Below are 26,599 nucleotides of genomic sequence, written 5' to 3'. Positions count from 1 at the left end.
TCCATCCTGGCTTTGAAGATGTGTTGGTCTCTTGCAAAAAAAAAAAAAAAAAGTAGAAAAAGTAGAAAAACACATCGAGTGGTTTGATTTCCCAAAACGAATCCTCAGAGTTAATCTGTATAAGAAGACAATGTGTCATGTTCCAGTAAAAAGAAAGATCAACTGGGATTAAGAGCGCTAAACCCTATTTAGCTTCAGGATCATCTTTCAGTACCACACCAAAATAATCCCACAAACACGTGTGCAACAAATGAAGAGAGTGTAAACTGGCTGATGAAAGAATCTGAATTACCCATCAGCAGCAGAGGTGACCTCATAGGATCGAGTACAAAGCCAAGAACTGCTGCAGTTCGTTGCAATCCTGAAATCCTCAAACAACCCTGCACAACAAGTCGGGCGTCTGCAGCAGGGTGGCTTCACCAGCTGAGAGACGCCTTAAACTGAACTGAAGGCCAAAGGAAATCTGCATAATAATAATAAGCTACAACATGTGGCCCAAAGCTCTTCGCGTTTTCTTTTAAATAGGGACAAGATTCTTAAATATAATCGGAATTAGCAACATCCTTCCAAAGTGTAGGATTTTATTTTATACTGCTTGAGAACAAAGTTTACTAGCATTAAACTAGTTTTTTTAAATTATCTGTTAATTTAGATTTTTGTAGATCATCAATAAATGCTGCAATCAAGATTTTCCCTAAAATAATATGAATCAATATATTTAAGCATCTGCTATAGTGTTTCTACTAAGATGTCATAAAATCATTTTGTTAAATGATCAAGACCATAAATTGGCAATAACTGTTGCAATAATTTGAAATGCTTCATAGAAGGAGCTCAGTACTTCATGCTTAAAGCTGATGATTTATGGTCCTTAGAATTGGAGACATTAGAACATTACTTTGTTAATTACTCAAACCACACGTTTGGGTAATTATTATTAAATTATGCAAAGGTGTCAGTAGTGAATGCAAGAAAAAAAATTACAACTGGAAGTTTTTGTGCGACTTTACACAAAAATCAAGCAGGAATGTAAAACTCATGCTAGTTACATACTCTGCTGTTTTTGGATTTAATAAACTTAGATGTTTAAACCCAACAAGACTGATTTCTCTGATCTTGCATTAAATCTTCAGTCTTCAGTAGCTTTGATGATTTTTGATGGGTTTTTTTTTTCTTTTGTATTTTGCTTTTTAAGCCTCTCTACTGTCCCCTCATTGCTGCTTGAAGCCATCCAAAGTGAGCGAAAATCATAAAACAAAAGACTCCAAACCCACTAATGGCTTCTGTTTAATAAAAAAAAATGTCTCAGGGCAGATCGTACAAGTCCACACAAAACACAGAGCTTGGGTTAATATTGCTTCACAGTAAAAAAAAAAAAAAAAAAAGCTCATTTGATAAAGCAGTTCCAGATGCTTCGGCCCATTGGATGCGTTGCTGTAGGTGTGTCTGTTTCTACATGCTGATGTGGTTCAGTAAACTGAGAACAGATCTCAGGATTGTTGATGGCTTCGGTCTGGATGTCACACACACAGCAGCTACCACCAACATGAACAGAGATGTGCTAGTATTGACAAAGCTTTGATTTATTTATTTTTGTTATATAAGCACAGTTTACTAAAACAGAAAGACTTTGTCCAAATTTTAAAGTAATATGTTGGTTGATCATGTGGCCCTCTTACAAATTTCTTCCCCCTTTACTTTTGTGTCACATTTAAATGAATTAGATAATGCACATTTTGATATTAGACAAAGATAATCCAAGCAAATAAAGCATGCAGTTTTGAAACTATGATTACATTTATTGAAATAAAACAGCTATCCAAACCCACCTGGCCCCATGTGAGAAAGAAACCTAATGATTGTGCCAAACCCTGGGAGAAACAACTGACATCAAGTGTTTGTAAAACCTAGAATTGAACCTTTTCCCTCCATGAGGGAGTTTTGGTCCACTCCAATTCACAGAATTGTTGTAATGTAGCAACAGGGAGGGGTTGTTTAAACATGAGCGCGCTGTATAAGGTCATACCACATCGTCACAATCTCATTTAAACCCAAACTTTGACTATCTACCCAACAATATTCATTTTGACTTTTTTAAAATGGGACCGTGGAGGTCTGGATGGCTCTTCTATTCAATGAATGAAATTGTTATTTGTCTGTTGATTTAATCAAGCACAGAACAATGAATCCTAACATGTCCATACAATCTGACACAATACCTCAAGGTCTGGATCGTTTAAAGCTATGCATAATCACATGTAATCACTATATGTTAAAACTGAAAATTAAAACTACCATCTGCCTCCCGTTGACTAAATTTAAAATAATAATTCGCCCGGTTCCATTTCCTGTAAAGATCCTTTTGTTCCCTCTGATGTTCTCATTGTTCCAGGCCCACAGCTCTCGTGGGGGAACATGGTGTGTCATTTAGTGAGTACACGTCCTATTCACCGAAGCCTGGGACAGGAAGAGGAAAACAAGAAGGGTGGAGACAGGAAAAGGAGGAGAAGCTACAACTTAACCTCCACATCTCTCTTACACTGGGTCAAATTAAACAAAACCCTGAACCACATAATGGCCTCCCACCATACAGCAGTAAACCATCAAACACTGACTTAATAATATACTTAAAAGATAAGCTGCATATTGGATATTTCTATAAAATCTAAACCTATATCGCAGTAAGAATTTGGAGATAACTATTTGAAAAATCTTTTACTTTTTACTGCAGCAAAAAGATGTTCTCTATCAGGGGTAAGGAAAGTTAGGCTACTCTTTTATTGATAATAAAGCAGAGAAATAAGCAAAGACAAATAATTCTGGTAATTCCAGCTGACCTAAAACAAGAAGGGACAGATGGAAGAGAGGCTGAGACCAAAATGACAAAATTGTCATCATGCAACTGCGACAATGAGATCCGATTTTGGCACATCGATGTGACCTTGTAGAGGACTTAAGGCTACTGCTGGTGGTTTAAAATCTGAGCATTATTTAAAATACACAGCCTAAGTATCTTTTCTGTCCCTTTCCATCACTTTATGACCACAGTGTTCCTATCGTCTGATTGCTATTTGCAGCAGGACGGTGATTCTCAAATAACATCAAACTGGTTTCCTAAACATGATAATGGGTTTGCTGCACTCCAATGACCTCCAGTCATCAGATCTCAATCCAATAGCACATTTGGGATGTGGTGGAACAGGAGACGCATCGTGGTTGTAAAAATGACAAATCATCATGTCTGCAGGGAACAAGAGGTCTGAGGAATGTTGCTGACACCCTTTTAAATCGTCAATCAAATAGCAGCTCTGGAGGTTCAACCTGACACTAGCAAGACATACCTAACAAAGTAGCAAGAAGAGGAAAGTAGCCAGGAAGATCAAATCCAATCAGAGCTCATTTTTGCATTTTTAAGACTAAAACAACGTTATAGGCCTGATTTTCTAAAGGCTTGTCCATAGAAAGATGGGTACAAAGCTGATCTACAAGCAACACACAAACAGGTTTGTGCAGCAAAATCACCAAAACCTATGTTGATCATCCGAAAGCGCAAAATACTAGGAGGAGGAGATGCAAATGTATTGACTTTCTAAACCTGGACCAGATTGCTAGAAGCTGTTTTTGCGTCTATATTTGACACTTCAGAAAAGTAGGTGGAAGTTGTCATGCAAACATGCGTGCGGTCGCTGTGGCAAGCAAGAGACATGAATACAATGACAGCAGTCACTGTCAAATGTTCGGAATATTTAAAGAATACAAAGTAAGAATAACAAGAGAGATTAGAAATATCCTTAATGCTGATTTCAAGCTGCAGGATTATAGAATAAATCCAGTGCACCGTCACTTCATCAAAACGTCGTAATGTTTTGAGGATCTGCAGGAGAGTGGCCACTTTGTCCAGAAAAGGTGACACAAATTCCAACAACTTGTGCAGGCTGGAGGTTTAGTTTGATTGTTAAATGTTTTTACTGTTGTGTTCTGTCATTGCATACTGAATTTTTACTTAACTTTTCTTTTTATAGGTCTCCAATACTCTCCATGAAACAGCGCTACATGCAAAACCCTCATATAGGGCAGTCTGCACCACAGTTGCTCCTGTAATCACTTGTGCAATCAATCTTTGTAAATCACGTAAAACACGTTCGCATACATTGCTTTTTTTGGGTTTTTTTTTGTTTTTTTACGCAATTTACCGCTCCTTATTTGGAATCTTTGTGGGTCAGATCTTATATGCATTTGACAAAGACAAGAAAACATTACCAGAACTTTTGCTAAACAGGTAGAGCTTCTTCATTGGAAAAATGGTTTTCAACAGGTTTTGGCTACAAAACTACTGTTCACAGCAGGAAACAAAAACAAAGAGGGCTAAAACAAGTTATCAGATGTGAAACCCATGACAGTGTAGAATCAGATAAGTCATGTTTTTTTTTATTCCACGCTTTACTTTCCTATCAAGGCCTGGTACCCTCATGAGCCAGCATGGAACCAGACAGAGAGCAGAACCAGGCCATCGATAGGCTCACCTTTCTCTGCACTACTTGAAACAAGAGCCAATGCTCCAGGCGCTTTTCCATCCTTCACTCACTTTCTTTTGCCTGCCCAAAGGCTCCGTGCAAGTTCTGTCACATACATGCAGCAGCACTCCCCAAACCTCCAGCGTGGGCTTTGAAGTGCAAAGTCGGTGGATTTCCCCTTCATTTGCACTGCTGCCCAAACCTGTATGATTGGTCACATGAAATTCACACTTCTTTCGTTTGCTTCTGAAGTTGACAGCATAAGGAAATTAACTCCCTTTGTAAAATGTGCATGTCTACACTTGCAGCTAATGATATATAAATGATTTAAGGGAATGTTTTGATGCCCACTTTGATGAATTGGGAGATCAGAAAGACAGGTAAATATTTGTGATAAATGACAGAAGAGGGAAGCATCTTGAAAATGGGAAAAGGTTTGAGAGAAAAGTCAGAGAGTCTTGCTGGGAGTGAAAGTGGCCTGACACAGGTTGAGAAAGGACAAGCCTGGGTTCAGAGGAGCTCTGGTGGGAACAGCATCAGCGCTCAGGTCCCAGCTGAGGTCGTGTCCCCTGGCTGTGTTTTCATAAACTCCTGAGTCTTAGGGTAATCAAACAAAGTGCCAGCATTCTCAGTGTTTGGCCCAGAAGGCAAACTCTGGAAACAAACCACATAATAGAAAAATGACAACCTGGAGGGGATGCAGAACCTCATCTGGCTTCTTTTTCTCACCCATCTCTGACTAACAGGTCAGTTTCTCGGATTTTGTTTTTGTTACTTTAAGTTGGTCAGGCTCCATTAGCCCCATCATCTCCCTTGTCCCCCTCCTTCTCGATCTCTCCGAGTTGTAAAGGCCAGCTACAACAACAAATTGAGTCTCTCTCGCCTGGGTGTGGCGGCCTGTGGAGATGCAGCTGGGTCCTGTTGTTTCTCCTGAGACAGTTTGTCTTCCTATTCAGGACAACTTTTTCTCTGCCTTCTAATCTTTTCCCTAAATATTTGACCAGTTTTGTCTCAAACTTCCAAGTAGGGAACAATGTTTATCTTCCTTTTCTCTGAACTGTTGAACTACAATTTTCTCACTTCAGTGTGTGAGAGTAAGTGCCATACATTTGACAAGTCCTGAATATTTTAGATTTGCTGTTTTTTCTCTCCTATTTCGCGTCACCCAGCAGTCCACACCTCCCATTTCCCTTCCCCCTCACCACTCTAAGACCTTTCCTGGTTCCCTCTGACACATATCCTGTATAGAGTAACTCTTATCAACACTTTTGTGAGTCATTCAAGCATTTCACTTGGCTAGAAAAGCCTCAGGTAAAAAAAAAAGAAAAAAAAAAGAAAAACAACAACTTAGAGCTATGTTTTAAAGAGAACCTTTAGACATAAGCTCCAAAAAACTATCATTTTGGAGCTTTTTTATTCTTTAAATAAGGTCCATATTGTTTAATCCTCCTGTTACATTCTTACATGTCGTCATTTTTACAAGCACCCATCACATAAATGTACGTCACTGCTGCATACTATTGTATGTTTCTCTACAATAAAATAAATTAGAGAACAATTATCAATTAAAATGTTCAAAGTTTGGGTAGAATTTACCTTAATAGCTCATTATTTACTGAACATTTTCTGTAACACCATACTTCCATTTGTGATTCTCACCTACATTTGATTCAACTGACAGATGAAATATGAGAGATTTAAATCACTTAACGTGCCACAATAACTCTTAGAGGCCTACTGCTGGCAGATGTTATTTATTAGTCATAAAACCATTCCTTGTAGTTAAAAATAGGCCGAAGCATATAAAATTACTGTAAACAGTCAAAGCAGATACAATCTGATGCATGTTAGGCACAAAACGTTCTATGGCAAAATTGATTTGCATCATCCCCAAAACATCATGGATCCAAAAAACCATATTTTTGGACTATAAGTCACTTTTTTTTTTTTTCGTTTGGCTGATCCTATAATTTATGTTTTTTTTCCCTCTTCATGATATATTTTTGACTAATCAGTTAAATGTTAATTCATACTGACGGACATGAACCAAGAAGTAAATATTACCATCTGAAGCCGCAACAAAAGCTAACCGTTGGCTAAAGGCAAGATGACGAAAACTGGAGGTACAAGGCCAAAGAAAAACACGCTTTCAGGAGAGGTTTGCATTTACGTTTCCACGCCCTGGTAGTTGCCAAGGTGATGAATATAAATGACTTTGCAGGTGGGTCTTCTTGGTGTTACCACTTCATGCAATTACCTCTACATGAAAATCTGCTGAGTCAGAAACTGCCAGCAGACTTCTGACCCAAGCTCGACAGTTTCCGCGAGTTCTTTGGAAAAGAGATAACCAAACATTACGTGTGACTGGATCATAACATCAACATGGATGAGGTCCCTTCACGTTTGACAATTTATAAATAAACAAAACAGTCCAGTGTAGGTTGTTTTTCTCTTACTAGTGCATTTTTTGACTGATGCAACTTTTAGTCCTGAAAATATGATACTCAAGAGTAAAAATGTTCCCTTAGTATAAAGTAACACATTATAACATCTGCTTAAATTTATGACAATAATCTAATTAGACAAACTAAAATAATCAGTTATATGCATATTTCAGTTAGAACAGTGCAAAGTACTTCCAGGGCAATATATTGTTCAGTCTACCTTTAAACAGCACAGTAGGCTCTGAAGACACAAAATAACACTAGAACAATGAAGCTTGTATTCAAACAAGAAATGTTAGTTTAATGTAAACTGTAAGTTTGTCATCTGTCTGGTTTTCATTTTTCATTCATTGAAGTAATTACAGTTGGGAGACGTTCCAAACAATTTTACTCAAGCAGGAGTAATGTTACTTCAAAATAACATCACTCGACTACATGTAGAAAGTACAGTGCTGTAAAACGTCTTGAAGTACTATATATTTTTATTTAATTTACTCAAGTACATGCAGCTACTTAGGAGGAACCACTTGCTTATTGCGACAGGCAATATAAAATATGCCCAAGTCACGTCTGATGTCTTTTCTCATTCATATAGGCAACAACAAAGCATTTCTGCAAAAAATCAACAAATTCTTTATTTTGTTTCCTTTTGTGAGCGATCACTGTGTGCTTCTGTTCACAGCCACTACAAACTCCAGCTAATGAAGTGTTAGGAGCAGCAACTAACCAAATGGCAATAACAGATCAACTTCAGAGGCAGCGTGCGTCTCTGTGCAGCCAGTTCAGACCTGCCCTTCCTTTAATTATAACTATGAGACTAAGCCAACAGACATGTGGTCAGAGCAACTATTAAACACCAGTGGGGCCCCCAGGGGCACAAACACACACACAAAAACACACTCAGACATACATTTGCACTTGCATTCAAAGATAGCTTTGCACGTTTTAACATGAGTGAAAAAAGGAACAAAAGAAATCAAATAATTTTTTTGTTTTCTAAATAAGAATCTGCCATCCAAAACAGAAGGTTTAAAAGAAGCTGCAAATCACAAACACACACATGGAGGTTACAGAGCAGAAAGCAAATTGCTCCGTACACCAGCAGAGGAAGCAATCTTTTCATCTGATAATAAACAAACCAGGCATTCAAAGCCTGTTTACAGATTTATCAGAGAAGCCTGCACTAGTAATTAATGTTCAGAGGGGGGAAAAAAAATCATCCAGTCACAAGCCATTGCACCACATGTAGACCATACTGGTAACCACAAGGCTGAATGGGCTTCAAACATATGTTCCCGAGCAGTAATCCAAGCGAGGCGTGGGCTGATGGTACACGCAGAACTCACAGTTCACTTCATATCTATGCTTTAAAGTCACATTTTCATGCATTTTTCTAAAATCATTTATAAAGTACTTGTGGATATTGTATATAGCATAATATTTTTAAAATGAAATTTAAAAATACTGGTACTTATTCCCAACTGTTCTCCATTTGTGCATTGTCTGCAGTTATTGTTGCCATAAACTTTACGTTGTCTCTGTTTAATGTCTTCACAGAAATTACATCTGACCCAGGGTTTCGGTTTAGCCGTGTCTTTTTCCTGGAAGTCACCATTAGCCAAGGAGCTGCTGCCAGTATATTATTGTTTTTAACCCTGTATTCTGCGTAAAGCTGTTGAAGATAACACAGCTGGCACTTTTTCATCCTGCAGTCTGTACAACTGGCTCAGAGATTGTTTAACTTTGTTTCTCTTGTTGCAATGTATAAAAACTACTGGACACAAGATTTTTTAATTTTTTTTCTGTTACTGTTCTGTTTGACTTTTTAATGTCTATCCTTTTCACTTCTTCTTTTATGCAACTTATAGCCACATCTGAGATCTGAACTGAGGAGTTCATTAATACCTAGAAATATTGATATAAATAAGCATAAAAATCATCAAAGGCTTGATGATATCAATAACCAACATGTGCTGGACAGAGCAGAGTCTAGTGAGAGATAAGAAAAGCCCTCTGCTAATGCTTAGATATACATGCGTGTGCATCTGTGTGGGTGAAAAAGAGAGAGAGAGAGTGTGTTTTCCTTTTAAGCCAGTGCCCATAGGCAGCTTACTCCTGACCAGCAAGGCAAGCCATAATCAGCCTATACTGGATTCAGACATGTACATGCAGGCCCAAACACACACACACACACGCACGCACGCACGCACACACATACAAGGCCAGCTAGCTCTTATCTCAGTCTTTGATGCAGCTGGACGGTTTTGCAGAGCCTGCCAAACCAGGAACAAACAGTCCTGCACTCAGGATTCAGGAAAATAGTTTTTTAAGGTAATAAAGTAAGTCAGACAGCTTTACATAAATATAATTACAGATTTATGAAGGTAAGCAGAATTTTAATCCTAGAAGTTCTCTTACGGTGTCACGTTTTCAGGCGGCTGTCTCAATTTCTTCAACAAATTTTATCACACATCTGCTCAGATAGCGGTCTTTAATACACAGAGAAATGGTAATCTGCAGAGGACAATCAAACAATAGTATTTCTGCACACAATGTGCATGACACACACTGATAAAATTTACTTCCTGAGGTTTCACTGGAGTGATTTATAACCTCCGCAGCCATAAACAGAGGGGTTCCAGGTGGAAACGTTCAACTCTATGAAACAGTCTGGTGAATGTACTTGGTTTAAGGCTGTTGTATTTGCCTCAGAAATGACATGGTTTAGGTTAATAAAATGTTTGTTCTGATGAAACATTCATAGTAAAGTTTATGCTTAGTTTTATGAATAATTGAACGTCACATGTGTGTGTGTGCGTGTGTGTGTGTGCGTGTGTGTGTGCGTGTGCGCGTGGGCGTGTGCGGGCGTGTGTGTGTGTTTGGGGGGAAGTGTTGCTCTGAGGCAGGACATTGGCTGGGGACTGCAGCTCCAGGCAGAGTCTTGGAGAAATAGTTGGTGCTTTATATGAATGGTCGTCAAGGCACTCCCGAATAGTTGCCACGGGATATTCAAGAAAATGTGAATGAAAGAATCAAAGCAACACTCCAGGTATTTTTAAAAAAAAGGATAACATTATAAATTGATTTAAAGCTAAAAAAAAAAAGTTGATATAGCACAAGGCTATATCAACTTTTACAACTGTGCAGAAAATAGTATCCCCCAAATTACATCAGTGCAAAAGCAGTAGCACATATTAAAAGTCGTATTCAAGGGGAGTAATATTTTTCGGTAACACTTTATTTGAAGGGGTGTGCATAAGACTGACATAACACTGTCATAAACATAATTTAACACCTGTCATGAACATGAACGAGTCTTTATGAATGTCTATGACTGTTCTCATGAAGTAAATAATTGTCATTATTTACCGAATTGTCATTCGGTAAATAATGACACTTTTAATGTAAAGTTGCTTTAAAAGTTGCATTAAAAGTCCATTTAAAGTGCCAGCTTTGCATGATTTTGTAAATAATGTCAATTTAATGCAACATTGGAAGTGGAAGTCAAATCTAAAAGAGCCATGCCATCACAGGTTCAGAAATAGTTGTTAAAAGCAAACCGACAGGAAGAAGACTTGAGCTAAACAGGGATGACTCGACTACTACTCAGTCTGTCGCAACCTAATCGTCTGTCAGTCCGAGCATGCTGCCAGCTGCCAGGCTGGAAGGAGGCATCACTCTGGACTGACTGACGCCGGTGACGAGGAGCCATGTATAGGAACAGGAGCGCTGTAAGTTTTCCCATGTAGTGAGGGAAAAAAGGTCCCGTTTATGACCTGCGAAAATAACTCTTCCATGATTGATGATTGGTAATTCTGGATGAAGTCCTTTGGGCTCAAGATATAGGACAGCTGTCCTGGGTCCCATACGTCATCTCTTTTCCTCACCTACAGTAGACCTCTTATCCATCTTCAGCCCCATGTGCAAAGGTATTATTAGCCCTAAAGAAGTATACAGATAGAGCACTTAATGCAGTTTAGTTCTCATCTTCAGTAATTTTCTACACTGCCCTCATCTTTATCATCTCTGTATCACCAGCAAAGCCATTACAACACATTAACAGAGCAAGAAGTCACCAGATTGCATTTATTACTAAACATGAGAGATGAATCACAGGCATGAAAGCTGATGTTATTTTAACATGTACTGTCTGCGTCTTAGTTATATATAGATTCAACTGGAATTTTGTTGGATGTAGCATCCTGTAATAAGGGAAACAGTGAGCAGCTATGTTAGCTCTAAGAGTCATATTACCTCAGCTACAGATAGACAAAATGAGGAATGATCCGACTGCTCTCTTTGAACCTTTAATAAACAAACTTGGACAAGAATATCCACTCTGGCAGATGCAGTAATTTATGTGCATGTGTTGATGCAAAGGTCTAGGCTACCTAAAAATTTGCTTGTGTGTTGTTTTTTAAATAAAAAACATCTGAAAGAACTCAAGAGTTCTGCAAACCTTGATGAAGCAAAGTGAAGGTTTTAAACCAAAATATTATATGTATGTATATAATTTTTTGTGTGTCTATGTACAAGGAGCTCTGAGGGGTCCTCCCTCTACTTTTGGCTCTCCTCAGATGAATAATCTCCTCCTCATATTTCTAATCTCTATTTCAAACCTATTCCACCCTTAATGCAACGCATTTACTATATGATTCAGTTTAAAAGCAAACAACAGAAAGCTGTGATAACCTGGTGCCATGAATGTGCAAACCAATAAACTAATACTTTGTTAAAGCACACTCAGTGAATTTGAACATCAAGACATTTTGTATTCTCACCTGCCATCAATTACAGAGAATCTAATGAACTGGAAATAATATTCACCTGTACTAGTAGCATTTTATGGACATTTGCTCATTTTCATCCTTGAGCTAAATCTATAAGCCGCTGTCATAAAACACTTCATGGTCTGATCAAGATGCCTTTGCTATTTCCATGTGTTTGTATAAAGAGCAACACATCGCACGGTGCAGAGCTCTGCCCACCTTTGTTACACCCCCGTCACAGGCTATGTGGTTACTTTTCTTCATTGTAAACTGGGGCTACTGAAGTTATAAACAGTTCCAAAACCAAGTCGGTTCTGACTCAAAACCACCAGAATTCAGTTAGAAACCTGAAGATCGGGAAGGATTTGACTTTTCAGCCTCAGGGACGGGTGCTGGGCACCACTTTAAAATGCATTATAGTGCATGTTTTGCTCAATGGCAGAGTGGAGCTGCGCTGGTCTGAGATGAACAAAGCACAGAACACAGAGTACTGCTGAGCATGACACCCTGAAGCCATCAGTGTCCCGGTACGTTTCACACAAGATGAAACACATAACAAAGCTAAATTAATCCAGGAGTAAAAGGCGATTTTAAAAAGCTGTCTGCCGTCTCAGTACGTTTACTTTGGTATAATTCCGTAACAAGTGACAGTGAATAATGATACTTCTATCAACAATGAACATATTTCAGCTCTCATTAACACATTTGAACGATTAATGCTCCCTGCTCAGCACCCTTCTCACCTGACTTTGGCTCTAGTCCCCATGTTGACCTCCAATCTTAAAAGCAGCCACACGGTGTGTGAACTTCTGAGATCTACAGCAGTGTTTCCCAACGCTGGTCCTCAAGGCACACTGCCCTGCATGTATTAGAAATGTCCCTGTTTAATGCTCCTCATTCAGCTGATTGCAATTCAGCAAATACCTCCTAATTTAAATCACCTGTGATGAAGCAAGGAAACACCTAAAACATGCAGGGCAGTGTGCCTCGAGGACCAGTGTTGGGAAACACTGATCTACAGCATGTTTGTCAACCCTCACTCAACCAAAAAGCCTCAAGCTAATAACTAGTTGCAAATATATACATATTATATTGATAAGCTCTCGAAATAAATATTGCAGATTCAGAACACAAGTAAAGAACAACACCATGCAAGGCAATGCTAAGTATTGAGGTTGAAAGTCAAGCTATTGAATGTCACAAAGTCACTCGATTTAGCTTGTGAAGAACTGGGGAGAAATAGACTATCTATAGCATTAGTGTGTGTGTGAATATGTGGGTTTGGGAGAGGAAGTGTGTAAAGAAAGAAAGGATCTAAGACGCTACATGTATGTACATAGCTGACATGGATCCTTACATATTTCTTTATAATTAGCTGTGCAATATATGTCGAGAAAGCATAGCTGAGATACTTATGAGACATAAATACACGCGTGCTATTTAATGACACTGACAGATCAGCACATGTATGTGAACTTACGTATTGACGGTAAAAAAAGATCAAATCCTACAAGAGGACTGTAAAAATGTAGATAGGAGTGAATATGATTTATTTCATCATAATCTTCCTCTGTAACTCACAAAAAGCTTTTTTGTAGTGAAATATGAACTAGGATGCAGCTATAAAGGTCATTGTCAAATGATCACGTTATTAATAATTGAATATTAATAGGTTAAGACTCAAACAGATATGCTTTTTTATTTATTTTTTGATAAAACATTCTTAGACAAAAGATTAAATAAAAATAGCACCAACATGAGACCAATGTTTATTTCCTGCTCTTTTATCTAAACAAACAGCCATGGCAGCAGTCAATGTCTTTAGAAATCATGAGGTCAGAAGCTCAAACGAAACAACAACTTATCTTTTTCAAAAAACCAGGAGCAGATGATCTAAAACCCACTCGAGAGCCTCAAAATGCATCCAAATGTTTAACCGATGAAAGTAGAGAAATCTGTAATCTAATGAAGAGGATTTCTTCCCTGAGACCATGACTAAACATGTACTTATAATGTTGCTTTTGTATGAGTGTGTTTTGAACAACTGCTAAAACACAGAATTTTATTCAGTTGCATTTTGCTAATTCACTGGACTGAACTGGATGCACGCAATTAAATATAAAATGGATCCGTTTCTCTTGAGTGCTTTGAGAAGGCCTTTGTTATGAAGTCAACTAATAATGAATTAATACTAAAGCGTTTTCCAGCCTCTGGAGTGAAAATGTAAGTCAGAAAATTACATTCAAGTGCTTCAACACTTTAAAGTGGATGGATGAGTGCATGCTGATGGCTCCCTGCAATGCACTGGGAGTGAATTTACTGATTATTTTACGGCACGCACAGCTTAGTATAGTGAAGAAGGATAGATGATGACATAAAACGAGTGGTGTGGTGTAAATGAGTTCGATTTTTGTTTGTTAAACTCTTTAATAGATCATTCAAAGTCTGACTGTGCCGAGATAAAAAAAAAATCTCAGGATTTAAAATTGTCCACAGAATGCTGCTAATAAATAAAAATGATTCAGGCTGTCTGAGAAAAAAAGCAATAGATTTGTAGCTTCCTGTAAGACTCATTATGGTTGTTTGTGGAAATTAGGGGCAGTTATCAGGAACATGCAAGAACAGAAAAGAAATAAACAGGACTTTTTAAAGACACACACACACACAGCCACATACTAATTTCAAGGAACGTCAAAGGCAATAAATGGAAATCAAAATAAACTGTTCAAGGACAGTTGATTGCATTCAATTGGAAATGAAAAAATGTTTCTCCCCGGCTTGCCATCTTTGTCTCATTTGTCCCACAGGAGGGTGTGCGGCGCACTAATGAAAAAGCGGCCTTAATATAATTTTCCTTCCAAAGTCCATCTGGTAATAATTGCAGCATGTAGCAACTGTAGCTGTGTTTGGATAAAGCTCTGAGAGACATGGGGCCCAGTGACGCTCGCCGAGTGAATGTGTGTGTGGGCGAGAGCAAAAGTGGGAATGAGAAGAAAAAAAAAATCATGTGACTAGTGAGAGGCTTCACTGTGACCATGCTCACAGTTGTGTGACTGCCAAGTGGCTGTGTGATGGGCCAGCATAACTAAATCATCTTTATTGTCAGTGCAGTTTTACGTAGAGAAGCAGAGAGCGGGTCAGGGACAGCGGGGGCGGTTAGCTGACCTCTGCTCCTACATGGGATTAATGTGACTCCAGTTATGATTAGTGGCATCTGATGGCTTACAGACTGTTTTGAAAAAGACCAAAACGCACACACAGGTATCTATTTTTAACTGATATTTACTGTCTATATGCTGACACTTAGCCAAAATGATTTTTTTTTCAGAAAGATTCAGAGGTTAAGTTTAGTTCAGGCTTATTCAATCTACTAATAAACAAATTATAACCCCTGAACATTTAACTTTTAAGCCACTGAACCAAAGGGAATCATATCAGAGCCTTATACTCAATGGAGTACTTGACATATCAGACTTCTCCTATACTGCTGTCAGGGGATAGATGATTTCCCAACAGTTTCAACGTTATGAACAATAACATGTCAGTGTTATTTAAATCAAATTCAGATTACGTCTTTGTGTTTTTGTATTACTCAAGCCACACAACAATCCTGTTGATTCTGGTGAAACCCACAAGAGCAAATTAATTCTAGCAAAGGTAATAGAAATCTTCACTAGAATTAAGGCATTGCTTATAAAAACAATCAGCATCTGTGTTTGTGTTTTTGGGTTATTGTTGGAGGGACATTTAACCCTGACGCCAGAGAATTAGAAAGTAGCGATGTTGACTGAAAAGTCTCCCCTAAACATATATTAGCTTGAATAAGAGAACCTATTGTTCTGAGGTTGTGACATCTTATTTTTGGTCGTTTCTATTTGTCTCTCATAACTCAGGTCTGTTAAAAAGTTCTAATATAAAATATTTAAAACACAAACATGTTGCCTCTCACTGATTCCCCATTGGCTTAAAGTAGAAGTCCACAATTTATTACAGCTAAAATTAATGGAAAATATGAGCTGTGGTTGAATTTAAACTAGGATGATTGAAATATATTACTGAGAATATTATTCTAAGTGCTTCTTTCTCCCTAAAAGAGCCCCCCATGAAGGTTCAGAGTAACCTCAGAGTAAGTACGTCCTTCCAAGCAATTTTCCTGGTTATATTTCTATCCAGGTAACATGGTTTTACCCTGATAGTTGCGGTCAGATTTCAAGATAATCAAAAAATCTTAATCCGAGAATTTAAAATAAAGAACATAAAATGAATGATTTCTACTTACATTGCACTAATGTGTTAAAAATCAATAATTCATAAGAGAGGCCTTTGTTTTATCAGCTCTCTTTGTTTTTGATAAAATACCACAAGTTGCAAGGCTTTGACACAGTAACATTCATTTCTTTTTGTATAACTAAAAGTGTAAAGCTATTCAAATCCAAACCAAGAGAGCCATAATTTAATCTCAAGTCATCTTGCAGTGACTGTACATATCCACTACAATGTCAATTACAAACTGTAACCAATGCAAAAGTTAAAAAAATAGTCAGACAATTACCTTTGAAGTTTTACAACCCCATAAACGAAAACAGAGAAAAAAAGATGTCACTAGTCCCAAAAACAGAGCAAAGTGTGAGAAGTGACATAAAGTTGTTACTCTGGATGGAGGGACTGACAACATGTACTCTGTTTGGCACATTTATAGTGAGATTAAAGGGCATATTTACACAAATTACCTACTATGATGCAAATTAATAATAATTTGTTTCTGTTCTAATTCCAATTTTTACTTATTTGACCTCATCAAGTTAAGTTAGTACTAATCCAAAGTAAAGTCATAATTTCTAATTTTCATAGTTTTCCAGACTCAAATTTATTGATTTCTTCCCCAGTTTTTATGACAGTATGCAAGTTTAAATGCAAAACAAATACCTTGATGGGATTAATTATCTTTTTAACAACACAGTGCTAAGATTGGATTCCATTTGGCTGTGTTGAAAAAGTTTAATACACTGGTTTTGTTTGTACGTAGACAAACGTAGATCATCTCTATAGCACTCTATAGTTCTAACCTATGGTACCTAATCCTAGCTTAAGAGTCACAGGTCCAGTTTAAAACCTTTAGAGATTTAAGAAGCTCAAAAAGATGTCAAATGGACATTTTCTTGACTCAACAATGAAGGACGTAATTTAAAATAATTTTCCCAATTACTGTGTCATGGGTTTCTGGCTCAATCGATCAATGGAGTCTATTAACCTTCCTTACAGTAAGCGGATATTCTGTCCTGTAACTATCAGACAGAGAAGAAGAAAAGTTGGGTGCTGCGTGGCTCAGAACAGGCGCACCACAATTAGAGCCTATAGTCCTCAATGTGGTTGTTCTTGGTTTGATTCCTTCTTTGCTGTCAAATTACTGTTCAATGAAGTTCATTAAAGGCTCTTGGTGCCAAAAAAATATACAACATGCAAAGTTTGTCATATGCTAATTGAACATGCTAGGTACAATGTGGGCTATTTGAGATACTGTCTTCCTGATAAAGGGATGTTGACTGAATGTGTCACCATGGAAATAGTTATGTTGCCAAGCAACAAAGGGAGTTGGGTGGAGGAGCTATCATGTGAGTCTATGTTAAGTTTTTCATAGAAAAAAGTCTCACTCAGTTCTGGTGGTGCACTGGGATGAGCGAGTATCCCTCGCTTGCCACTCGAGTAACAAAACTCCTCTCACCATTCGAGTTAAAACTGTCTCTGTGATTGCAGCGTCCCAGCTCTGGTTAAGCTAAAGACAAAACGCATATCAAACAGAAAATTAATCCTTGAAACTTGAGACGTCTTATCTGGAGGAAAAACTATTCTCAAATTTCACATTTTTGCTGAAAATTTAGGGTTTCTTTTGGTGTTGCATCAAGGGAGAACTTGGTGCTTATTAAGTATTTTTAAAGCACAACATGTTCTAGCAACTGGATTCAAATATGTAGCCAGGCGAAATGATTATGTTGTAAACCTGAATGCTTTTGAAATTCACTCTCTTTGGGGAAACTACCCCCCCACAAAAAAAAAACGACTACTAAGAAAGAGATTTTTTTTTCTCTATAGTGCAATGTTGGTTACAGTTTCCATGAAAGGATTTTTAAATAAAACTAGATAATGTGAGTTAGAAACAATAATTATCTACATTTGCAGTTTTTCATTTTATGCATTTTCCACTAAAATCGTCAAAAATAGTTGGGACTAATTAATCAGATTTTTATGACATCCTTTTGATTAAGGCCTGGAAAAAATGACTGAATATTTTTTAAAGCAGTTCAGAACCAATGCTCTAAATAATCTAATCTAACATAAAAAGCCTTTTTTTTTCTAGAATTCTTTTTCCAAAGATAGAACAGAGAATGATGGTGGTAAAGTCAATATCTTTTCATAATGAGTTCTTTCCTCACCTAAAAGAAAAAAAAAAAAAAACAAGCTCCATTCTCTATGTTACTTAGATTTTTACAGTGCAGTTTCAGGTCAGGTCACGGATATTAGATTTTTGTGGCTGGATACTCAGGTCTCATGAGAGCTAAGATGCAATATGCTGCATACAAATGTTTGAAATGCATGCAACTACTTTGCCAGACTCATAGTAGATTTTCCACCCGGCCGTGCTCAGACCACAGTTTGAAATCCTAGCAGGACTGCTTACACAAAGGAGCCATTCACAGGGGTTTGTGCGTGACTTATGAGCATGCACACACGCACGCTCACGGACACACACAGAGACATACGCACAGCTTTCAGTCTAAAATTTCACCAAACTTGAACTGCCCCAAAACCCCACGGTGACCGCGTAAAAAGTGGTTCTCATGTTACAAACTCACCCAAAATAGACCTTAAGTACATAGTGGAGACATCTGATGACGTAAATTATAGCTTAGACCGGCACACACACACGTTAGAGTGAGCAAAAACACACACAGACACTCTTTCACCATGCTAAATGCAGTTTGATGATACAGGAAAGAACAAAAAAATTAGTGGGGTATAATGTCCAACTTGAAAACAACATACAGATATAGAACAATGGGTAATGAGTTTCACTTTCAATTATTGTTTCACAACAGGAAACTTTAAAATATAGGTCAAGGAAAAAACATAGGCAAAAATCTTTGAAAAGGAAAAGTTTTCATTTCAGTGAGAAATAAAAACTAGTGTCCTACAGAGAAAGACTCACTAGAGAATGTTATCCAAGAGCACTAGTTTGTAGAAAAAGTAATCAGTGTAGAGGAAACAGGCGCAAAGACTGCTGGCGCTAGTGGGCTGAGCAATCAAAACAATCCCTCTATGTTCTGATTGAAGAGAAAGGGTTTGACGCCATACTCTTCAACACGCTTCGTCAAAGACGGAGAAGGGGGCGGGGAGAGAAGGAAGGAACAAGAGATATACAAAATGATAGGGAATGAAGTGGAGACGGACTGTAAATAATAAGTCCCTTATACTTAACTTCCCTCATATCATTCTTTTTCTGTTTTCTACCTCTTCTAATCACCCTCTTTTTAGACGTCTTCTAATCTCAGTCTATTTTCTTGGTTCTTTTCCGCCTCATTCACCATTTATGTTTAATAAATCAGAGTTGCAGAGAAACTACATGGGAAATTCCCACACTGTGGCTGGATAAGACCCAGCCCCCACCACCCACGCTCGTTTTCCGCCTCTCCCTCGGCTCCCTCCGTCTGCTGTCAGAGGGGAGTCTTGAGGAAAACCACCCATATTCCACCACAGACTATTCTGGATGTTTGCCGGAAATGTATCCCTCTTGTTGTTCCACAAGAATCAAAGTTGAGCTCAATGGCAGAAAAGTCAAAGAGTAGAAGGTTAGAGGAAAAAGGTTCCTCAGCTTTTGGATAAAAAAAGTCAGTTTTCTGTAAAATATTAAGTCTAACAAATAATACAGAAAAAAATATATTCTTTGAGGTAGAGAAGCAATTGTAAGGTCAAAAACATTTGTTCCCTTAGGTGCATCTATCCAAACAAGTCCTGTGAAATCATTTAAGTCAAAGCTACAACAGGACAAACACAAAAAATCCCAAAGTATTTTTTAGTCAGTGCTGATGTAATTTCCAAACCATACTTGGTTTGGAAATTACCAAACCAAGGTAATTGGTTTGGTAATTACCTTGGTAACCAACCAGCCATGGTTGGTTACCAAGTATGGTTACAAACCATACTTGGTTTGGAAATGGTTTGTTATTCAGACTCCAAGCATGTACAAAAGTAAAAAGTAAGCATTTCTAATTTATACATTTATCTTTTAATTGATATCCAAACAAAGCATTAATTGTCAAAAGATAAAATTTAGATGCTGATTTGCAGTTTTCTAGACAGGGAGAGCATTTTTCCCCCTCCAACTCTAGACTGCATGCTGCCATTTACTTGTTTACATAACAGTGGAAAACGTGCAAGACAGTGCAAGTGTTGGCACATCACTAACATGAATGTCTTCATCTTGTCAGTGTACAATTACAACCTCACTGAACTAAGACAAAGTGGTCTATAGAAGTCAGCTAGAAGGATTTTTAACAAGACCAAAACAAAAGGTTAGTGGTTTGTTTTTGAAGAAATACAATAAGATAAACTTTATAACGTCAAAGATATAACGCAGGAATGTTGCTGACTGTCTCTCCAACTACACATTCAAAGGAAGATACCTATAAGTAGTGAAATGTTTTTCATACACACTGTACTTTTTACAAAAACAAAGTGAGATGCCTCCTGAAGTTTTTCAAGAATTTAGAATTTGAAACTTTTCTGGGCGCCTTAATACAGATAATTTTGATAAAAGTATTTGCTCATCCGGCTTACCACACATATAAACTGGAGCGACATCCACTTCCTGTGTTGTACGGCCTCAACATTCATTTGATCTTCATATTTAGAGATCACAGCCAAACTGGAAAAAACTGGCTCAGACCTGATGGATAAGGCTTTTCGTCCAGGCTCAGCAACCTCTTTGTCATGAACGTCCATGTAAATTACTCTGGACAGGCGTACAGAGATCCTGCTATATTACCCTCACAATACTGGATTTGTAGGGGAAACCAGACAAAATTTGACTTAACAACCCTGCCTTGCAGTTCAAAATGAGCGTTGTCACATGAAGCAGTGAAGAACATGAAGAACCATATTGGTTAATGAAGACTTCGCTTCTGCAATTAAAGCACCCAGTGATTAAGCCAGCAGTGTACATGTATACTACCCATTTACGACAGAAAGAACGATAGATGAGCTCTTTTCAGAGCATTTTAGATCATCTGATTGTAGGAAACGCAACACATAATGAAGGCATAATATCTCGACATAAAAAAAAGTACTAAAATCAGTAATAGTGAAAAGGGATGAGCATTATTTGAGTTTTTTGGTCATGCAGAAAGATATTTACCATTGTAACAATTTGTCATCCTGTTGCAACACCATTGTGGATTCTTAAAATTATAAATGATTAAAATGAATCAGTTAAATTCTTCCTAAGATGAGTGGAACAAGTTTTGATGGAGTGTGGGTTTGTGATTTACCTCTGCAGCCTGAGTTTCCTGGTGCAGCAGAGTCAGTCCTGTGAGGTCTTCCAGGAATGAGTGGGAAGAATTAAAAACCTTGGACAGAAAGCTGAAACCTTCCCTCTCATAATGGTCCAGGACCTGAATGGAAGCAAAAAGAAAACATCAGAATAAAGAAGTAAACGTTTAAAGTCGGTTTGAAGTGAACTCGTAGTAGTGAGGGATTAAACTTTGATTTGCTTCAGTGATCAAAGTGATGTCAGTCTCTTACACTTCTGATTGATACAGTAATGTCAAAATTGAAACAAAGATAAATGATTTCACTGGACATTATAAAAAAGAGGCTACAATAAAGAATACTTTAAACTAGAGATGCACAATATATTGAATCACAAAGAACATTGGAATATGTGATGCTATATTTGGGATTAGGTTATATTTCAAGTATCATGCATTCAAACTGAATGCTGCTGGTATATTTCACAATGTGGATTTACTTTCACTGCCTGGTATGTCCATACTTGACTTTAACTTTTTTGACCAAGATGCTAAACATATTGGAGATTTGGGGACATGAGTGATGAAAATGTTGGTTATTTTCAACTAATATAATTACTGTAACAATTAATAATAATATTGCAATTGTGGATTTTCCCCCTGTAGCAAAGAACTACTTCAACCCGGCACAAAATTCACAAGTTGGCCTGACAATATTTTAAATGATAATCATTTTATGAAGGTTTTTGGTTTGATTTAAGACGGCAGAATACGTTATTATGTAAAAGTATTGAGCAGTTCAGTTTTAAACAAGATGAAGTGTAAAATGAACCTTTCTTCCCCCTCTGTGAAGCCTTTGAAGTCAATGCAGTGTGTTTACCTTGATGTTTCATCAGAACCGACTTCAAATCCCCACACCACTGCTGCAGTATACACACATCCAGACACCCCCACAAACACCCCCCCCCCCCCCACACACACACACACGCAAGCATCCTCTGCCCTCTCGACTACCTTCCTAAGATTGGACAAGCCTTTCATGGACGCCTACGGAGCCTCCTCTGCAGGTGTAGAGTTACCACTGTTTGAGACATCTGCACACTGTGCTCAGAACTGCCTTTGTGTGTGTGTGAGTGTGCGTGCATTTGTGTGTTTTGCAGACTCAACCTGGCGTCTGGTCCCGGAGCCAGACACACCACTCACAATGCACAGTGACGTTCCCCTCATTCACCTTTTCAACCTCTCTTTTCTTTCCTCCATCTTCCATTTCACCATTCCATTTCCATTCCATTTCTTTGATTCTCCGTTTCCACAGATGGACCCTGCTATTTGAAACTCCAACAGCAGAAACCAACTTTGCTAAAATGTCGCTGACGAAGCCGCAGAAAAGCACACAGATTTCCGTTGATGATTTAGTGATCAAGTCATTCGGCACTTAAACATTACCTTTAATATATATATGAAAGAATGCACAATGAAAAGGGATTTAATATCTTCGGGCAGTAAAGCACAAAGCTGGGGACTCAGAAGAACCAACAAATTTGATACATCTGCAACGGGTGGTTTGTGAATTTATTTCCAAGGGGCTGTGTCTACACAAAACAGCACAAAATGATATATATGGTGCATCCACAAGAAGAGTGATAGTATTACAAGCAGCTGGAAGAGCATCTGCTACTGAGTCATAAAAGTAAGTAAATATCTATAACAGAGACATTACTTTGTAGATGCATTAAAGATTACTCAGTGTTTGATCATCATATTTCTTATTTTCTGCAGCTGCCCTGTAGGTGGGGTGAACTCCACATGATGAAGTATATGACTCGTACCCCCACGTTCCAACACTGGACTGCCATCACATGCCAGACAAACACAACATTTAATTTGAATGGAAGATGTTGAATTTAGATTATTCATGTTTAACCATGTTTTTATATCAAGAATCATCTGCTTTGTCACAGACAGGAAGCTGGCCAAGTTTGAGTTGATTTATGATCTCATTTGTTGTGATCTTGTTAAAGGAATGGTGTTAATACTCTTCAGTAGCGGCAAATAATTAAGAACTTAGTGGAACATTCAGATACATAAGGCATTATAATTATTGCTGACTATAAAAGCACAAGAAAGTTTCTCAAATTATTTTATAAAGGAAGCTAATACTTCACCTTAGTCAAGAGTCATAACTGATAATAATCAAGAGGACAATCCTGAGTCTTAATAGCCAAATAAGACCAAGTGACTCATGTCTTCATATTGATAATGTAAATCTGAATTAGTGGTAGTATTTGATGAACATTTTTTTTTATCAAATTGTAGGGTCTATAGTTAATGAATTGCAACCAATCATATTTTAATCAAAAACCAAATACTGACACAAAAAGCAATATTTTCAATTATAAAAGCATTGTTCGTGCTACTATTGCATAAATAAGATATATGAGCTCAACAACAATATCTACTCTCTTATTTAAGTTATTCAATGAAAAGATTGGTGCAAAGTGCTGTAATATCTATTCAGCTCTCAAGTGTTTCAGGAATCCCTGATCATTCACACAACTTCTTTGAAAATATATTTCTTTTGAAATGCAAACGGTATGTGGAGATATTAGCGTTGAAGAAAAAAAAAACATTTTTCCAAAAAATATTTTTCTTAGAAGACTGATACATTCTCAATTATACCAGGAAGTAGGAAAAGTATTGTGAATACTTTCAGCAAAAGTGTCTAAAGGGTCTGAAGTCAACTTCTTTGACGGTGCATCGGAAAGTCAAAGATTCAATATAGAGCTCAACTTACACTGGTATTTTCACGACTATTTTCTTTTTTACTATAAAAAGCAGAAATAATACTAAGTTATAGTTCAAGTGCAGAAATTTTACAAAAAAAATGCAAATCATTGTGCAGAATAAAGCTTCCCATTAATAGTGGTGGCACATTTTGTTGTGTCCAAACAGCAGTAGTAAGAGATGTCTGGCATGGTTGTAGACAATGCCACGTCAGCTGTGATTTACTCTTTGGCGAGTAGTTTTATTGGCTTCCAGCCCCACAAGAGTTAGAAAACACACACACATGCACACACACACACACACACACAAACAGAATGAAAAGCCCCAACTCTACAGGAACCGCTCCAGCCCAGACAGAGGCTGAATTGTTTTGTTTCCATAGTGACCTGGCAGCACACAGCTGACTGCAGCAGAAATACACACACAAATCCAGAGTGAAGACAAAGACCAACGCACACACTCTCACCAACGCCATTAAAGGGAGCACACCGATATATGGACACAGGGGCACACAAAAGAGAGGAGAGATATGGGGGAGGAAGAGCAGGAAGCGAGGAAAAGGGGGAAGAAGGAGAAGTGAAACTGGAGTAGGCTGAAAAGAAAAGAGTGAAAGGCAGATAAGCAAATGCAAAACAGAGAGGCTGAAGATGTGTGGGTGGGATTAAAACATATTTACTTAAAAACCTTTATCCCCGCCTGACCAAAAGATCTGTCCTGTCTTACTTATGTCCATTATTCCTGCCTATAGTCTCTACCCAAACCCTATCAGACCATATGAGCAGCTCTGTGCAGACCAAATAATCTCATCAGTCACACAGGCAGAAACATGACACCTTAAGATAGGCTGGAACGCCATCCTTTTTTTTTTTTTTTTCACTAGGCGTAGGTGGAGAAAAGTTTTGGAGTTGAAGCGAGCCAACTCCCTGCCCCCCCTCCATCTCTTAGTTTCTCTCTGTCTTCACATGAAAGTGATAGATCTGGGGCTTTATGACCTCTTTATCGACACAAAGAGCGCATTGAGATTGGGGGAGAGAAAGAGGCGAACCAGCCCTCTCTACTCATCACAACACCCTTTTTCAGTACTACATTTCCTCTGCTTGTAACAACCTCGCCGCCACCACCCATCACTCTCTCCTGACTTTTTTCCAAACTGTCCCCGTCTCTAAATTGTCCATTCCTCCTGCAGAACTCTCACACGTTTTTACAACTAACCACGCAGACCAATGGTAAAGCAGTAAAAAAAGCACAGAGAGTAAATTTTCCCACCCCTATTTGGCAGATTTAGACTATCTGTAGTCTTCTACAACCCATCTACACACATTCACTCCTACACACTCACAAATACACACACAGCAGTGGTGGGAGCGTACGACACTTTCTGACATCAGTGAGCAACTGCTGCCTGATTGTTACCAGATGGTTTTACCAGCTTTCCTGTGTGCGTCTCTTTAGTATTCCTCAAGGAACAACATTTCAACACAGCTACACTGACTTAACAATGTGGAAATGGGAGAGCTGGGAATCCCCTCCAATTTTTGCTACGACTGCAATTTGTGTTTCAAAACAGTGATGTCCCATAGTAACAAAATGTGACCTGATAAAAATATCAGGATCTTTGCATCTACAATTCAGTTGTTGTTTTGTTTTTTTTCCAAAACTAAGCCACGTTGAATAACCTTACAATTTGAGCAACAGAAAAAAAATCCCAACAGTGCCACTTACAACGGGTGAGCAGGCAGTGCATTTGTCGAAGGCCAGGCTGGCAGGCAGCACGTTGTCAAACCTGGACAGAAAGCCTCGGATCTGTAGAATAGGGGGTGAAAAAACACACAGTCAAGGAATCTAAATGATAAATGAGGCACTTGGGATAAATGTGAGAAAAACTAAGTTTTGGATGATAAGCTAAAAAAAGTAATAAATGTTCGAATCTGGGAATAACACCCCCCTCCTATGGCTATTTCTTACAATTAAAATAAAACCATGATACAATGTAGTGAAAACAGACTTGATATAAAAACTTTGAGAATGTGTTGTGTTTTACAGCAAGGAAGAGAGCTCCCTCTGGTGGTGGAAAGATAAGTAGCAGCAGTCTGTTTAGTGTACTATTTTCTAAAAACTTTTTTCACCCAATTGGTATCTTTTTTTACACTGCTAAGCATAGCAGCTTCCAATGTTGTAAATGTAATTAACAAAAATGAGAAGAGATTAAATACTTTTATTATAAATAATTAAAACCAATCCCTTCTGCGCTGTAAATCGACCCCTGTTTAATCGAGTTAGCATAGCAAGCGTCAGGAGCCTTTGTCAGATGAATGAAGATCCCATTTCAAACAAATACAACCAGAGCTGCTAGGTCAGGAAAAATGTCAAAATTACAATTACTTTTGTCTCTACTGAAATTAAAGTTTTGCTTTCTTAATGTGATTAATAAGTTTTGAAAAAAAATACATTTCTAGCAATCAAAGAACAAAAAAAAAACCAAGACAATTCAAGTGGAGTGTGGACAACAGTTAGTAATTTATTTTTTTATTTTTTTGCTCTATACATGTATTTTTATGATAAATTGG

The 26,599-nt window shown here is 37.9% G+C and overlaps 1 protein-coding gene across 3 annotated transcripts in view; it reads right to left on the bottom strand.

Moving 5' to 3' along the window:
• Nucleotides 1-26,599, bottom strand: part of atg7 (ATG7 autophagy related 7 homolog (S. cerevisiae)) — a 71,540-nt gene that overhangs the window by 10,719 nt on the left and 34,222 nt on the right. For 2 of the 3 annotated variants that reach the window (XM_017304973.2, XM_017304972.2), the window contains exons 17-18: nucleotides 25,755-25,835; nucleotides 21,207-21,392 (exon numbers count right to left, since the gene is read on the bottom strand). In XM_017304973.2, coding sequence (XP_017160462.1) covers nucleotides 21,222-21,392; nucleotides 25,755-25,835 — 252 coding nt within the window. In that variant the 3' untranslated portion in view covers nucleotides 21,207-21,221. Of the gene's footprint in view, nucleotides 1-21,206; nucleotides 21,393-25,754; nucleotides 25,836-26,599 lie in introns of those variants that run through there. The other variant, XM_008408544.3, reaches the window with a different exon arrangement.

The sequence above is a fragment of the Poecilia reticulata genome, chromosome 5, assembly GCF_904066995.2.
Source record: "Poecilia reticulata chromosome 5, P_reticulata-male-v2, whole genome shotgun sequence".
In the NCBI taxonomy this organism is placed as follows: Eukaryota; Metazoa; Chordata; class Actinopteri; order Cyprinodontiformes; family Poeciliidae; genus Poecilia; species Poecilia reticulata.
This window is presented reverse-complemented; position numbering and strand designations above follow the sequence as displayed.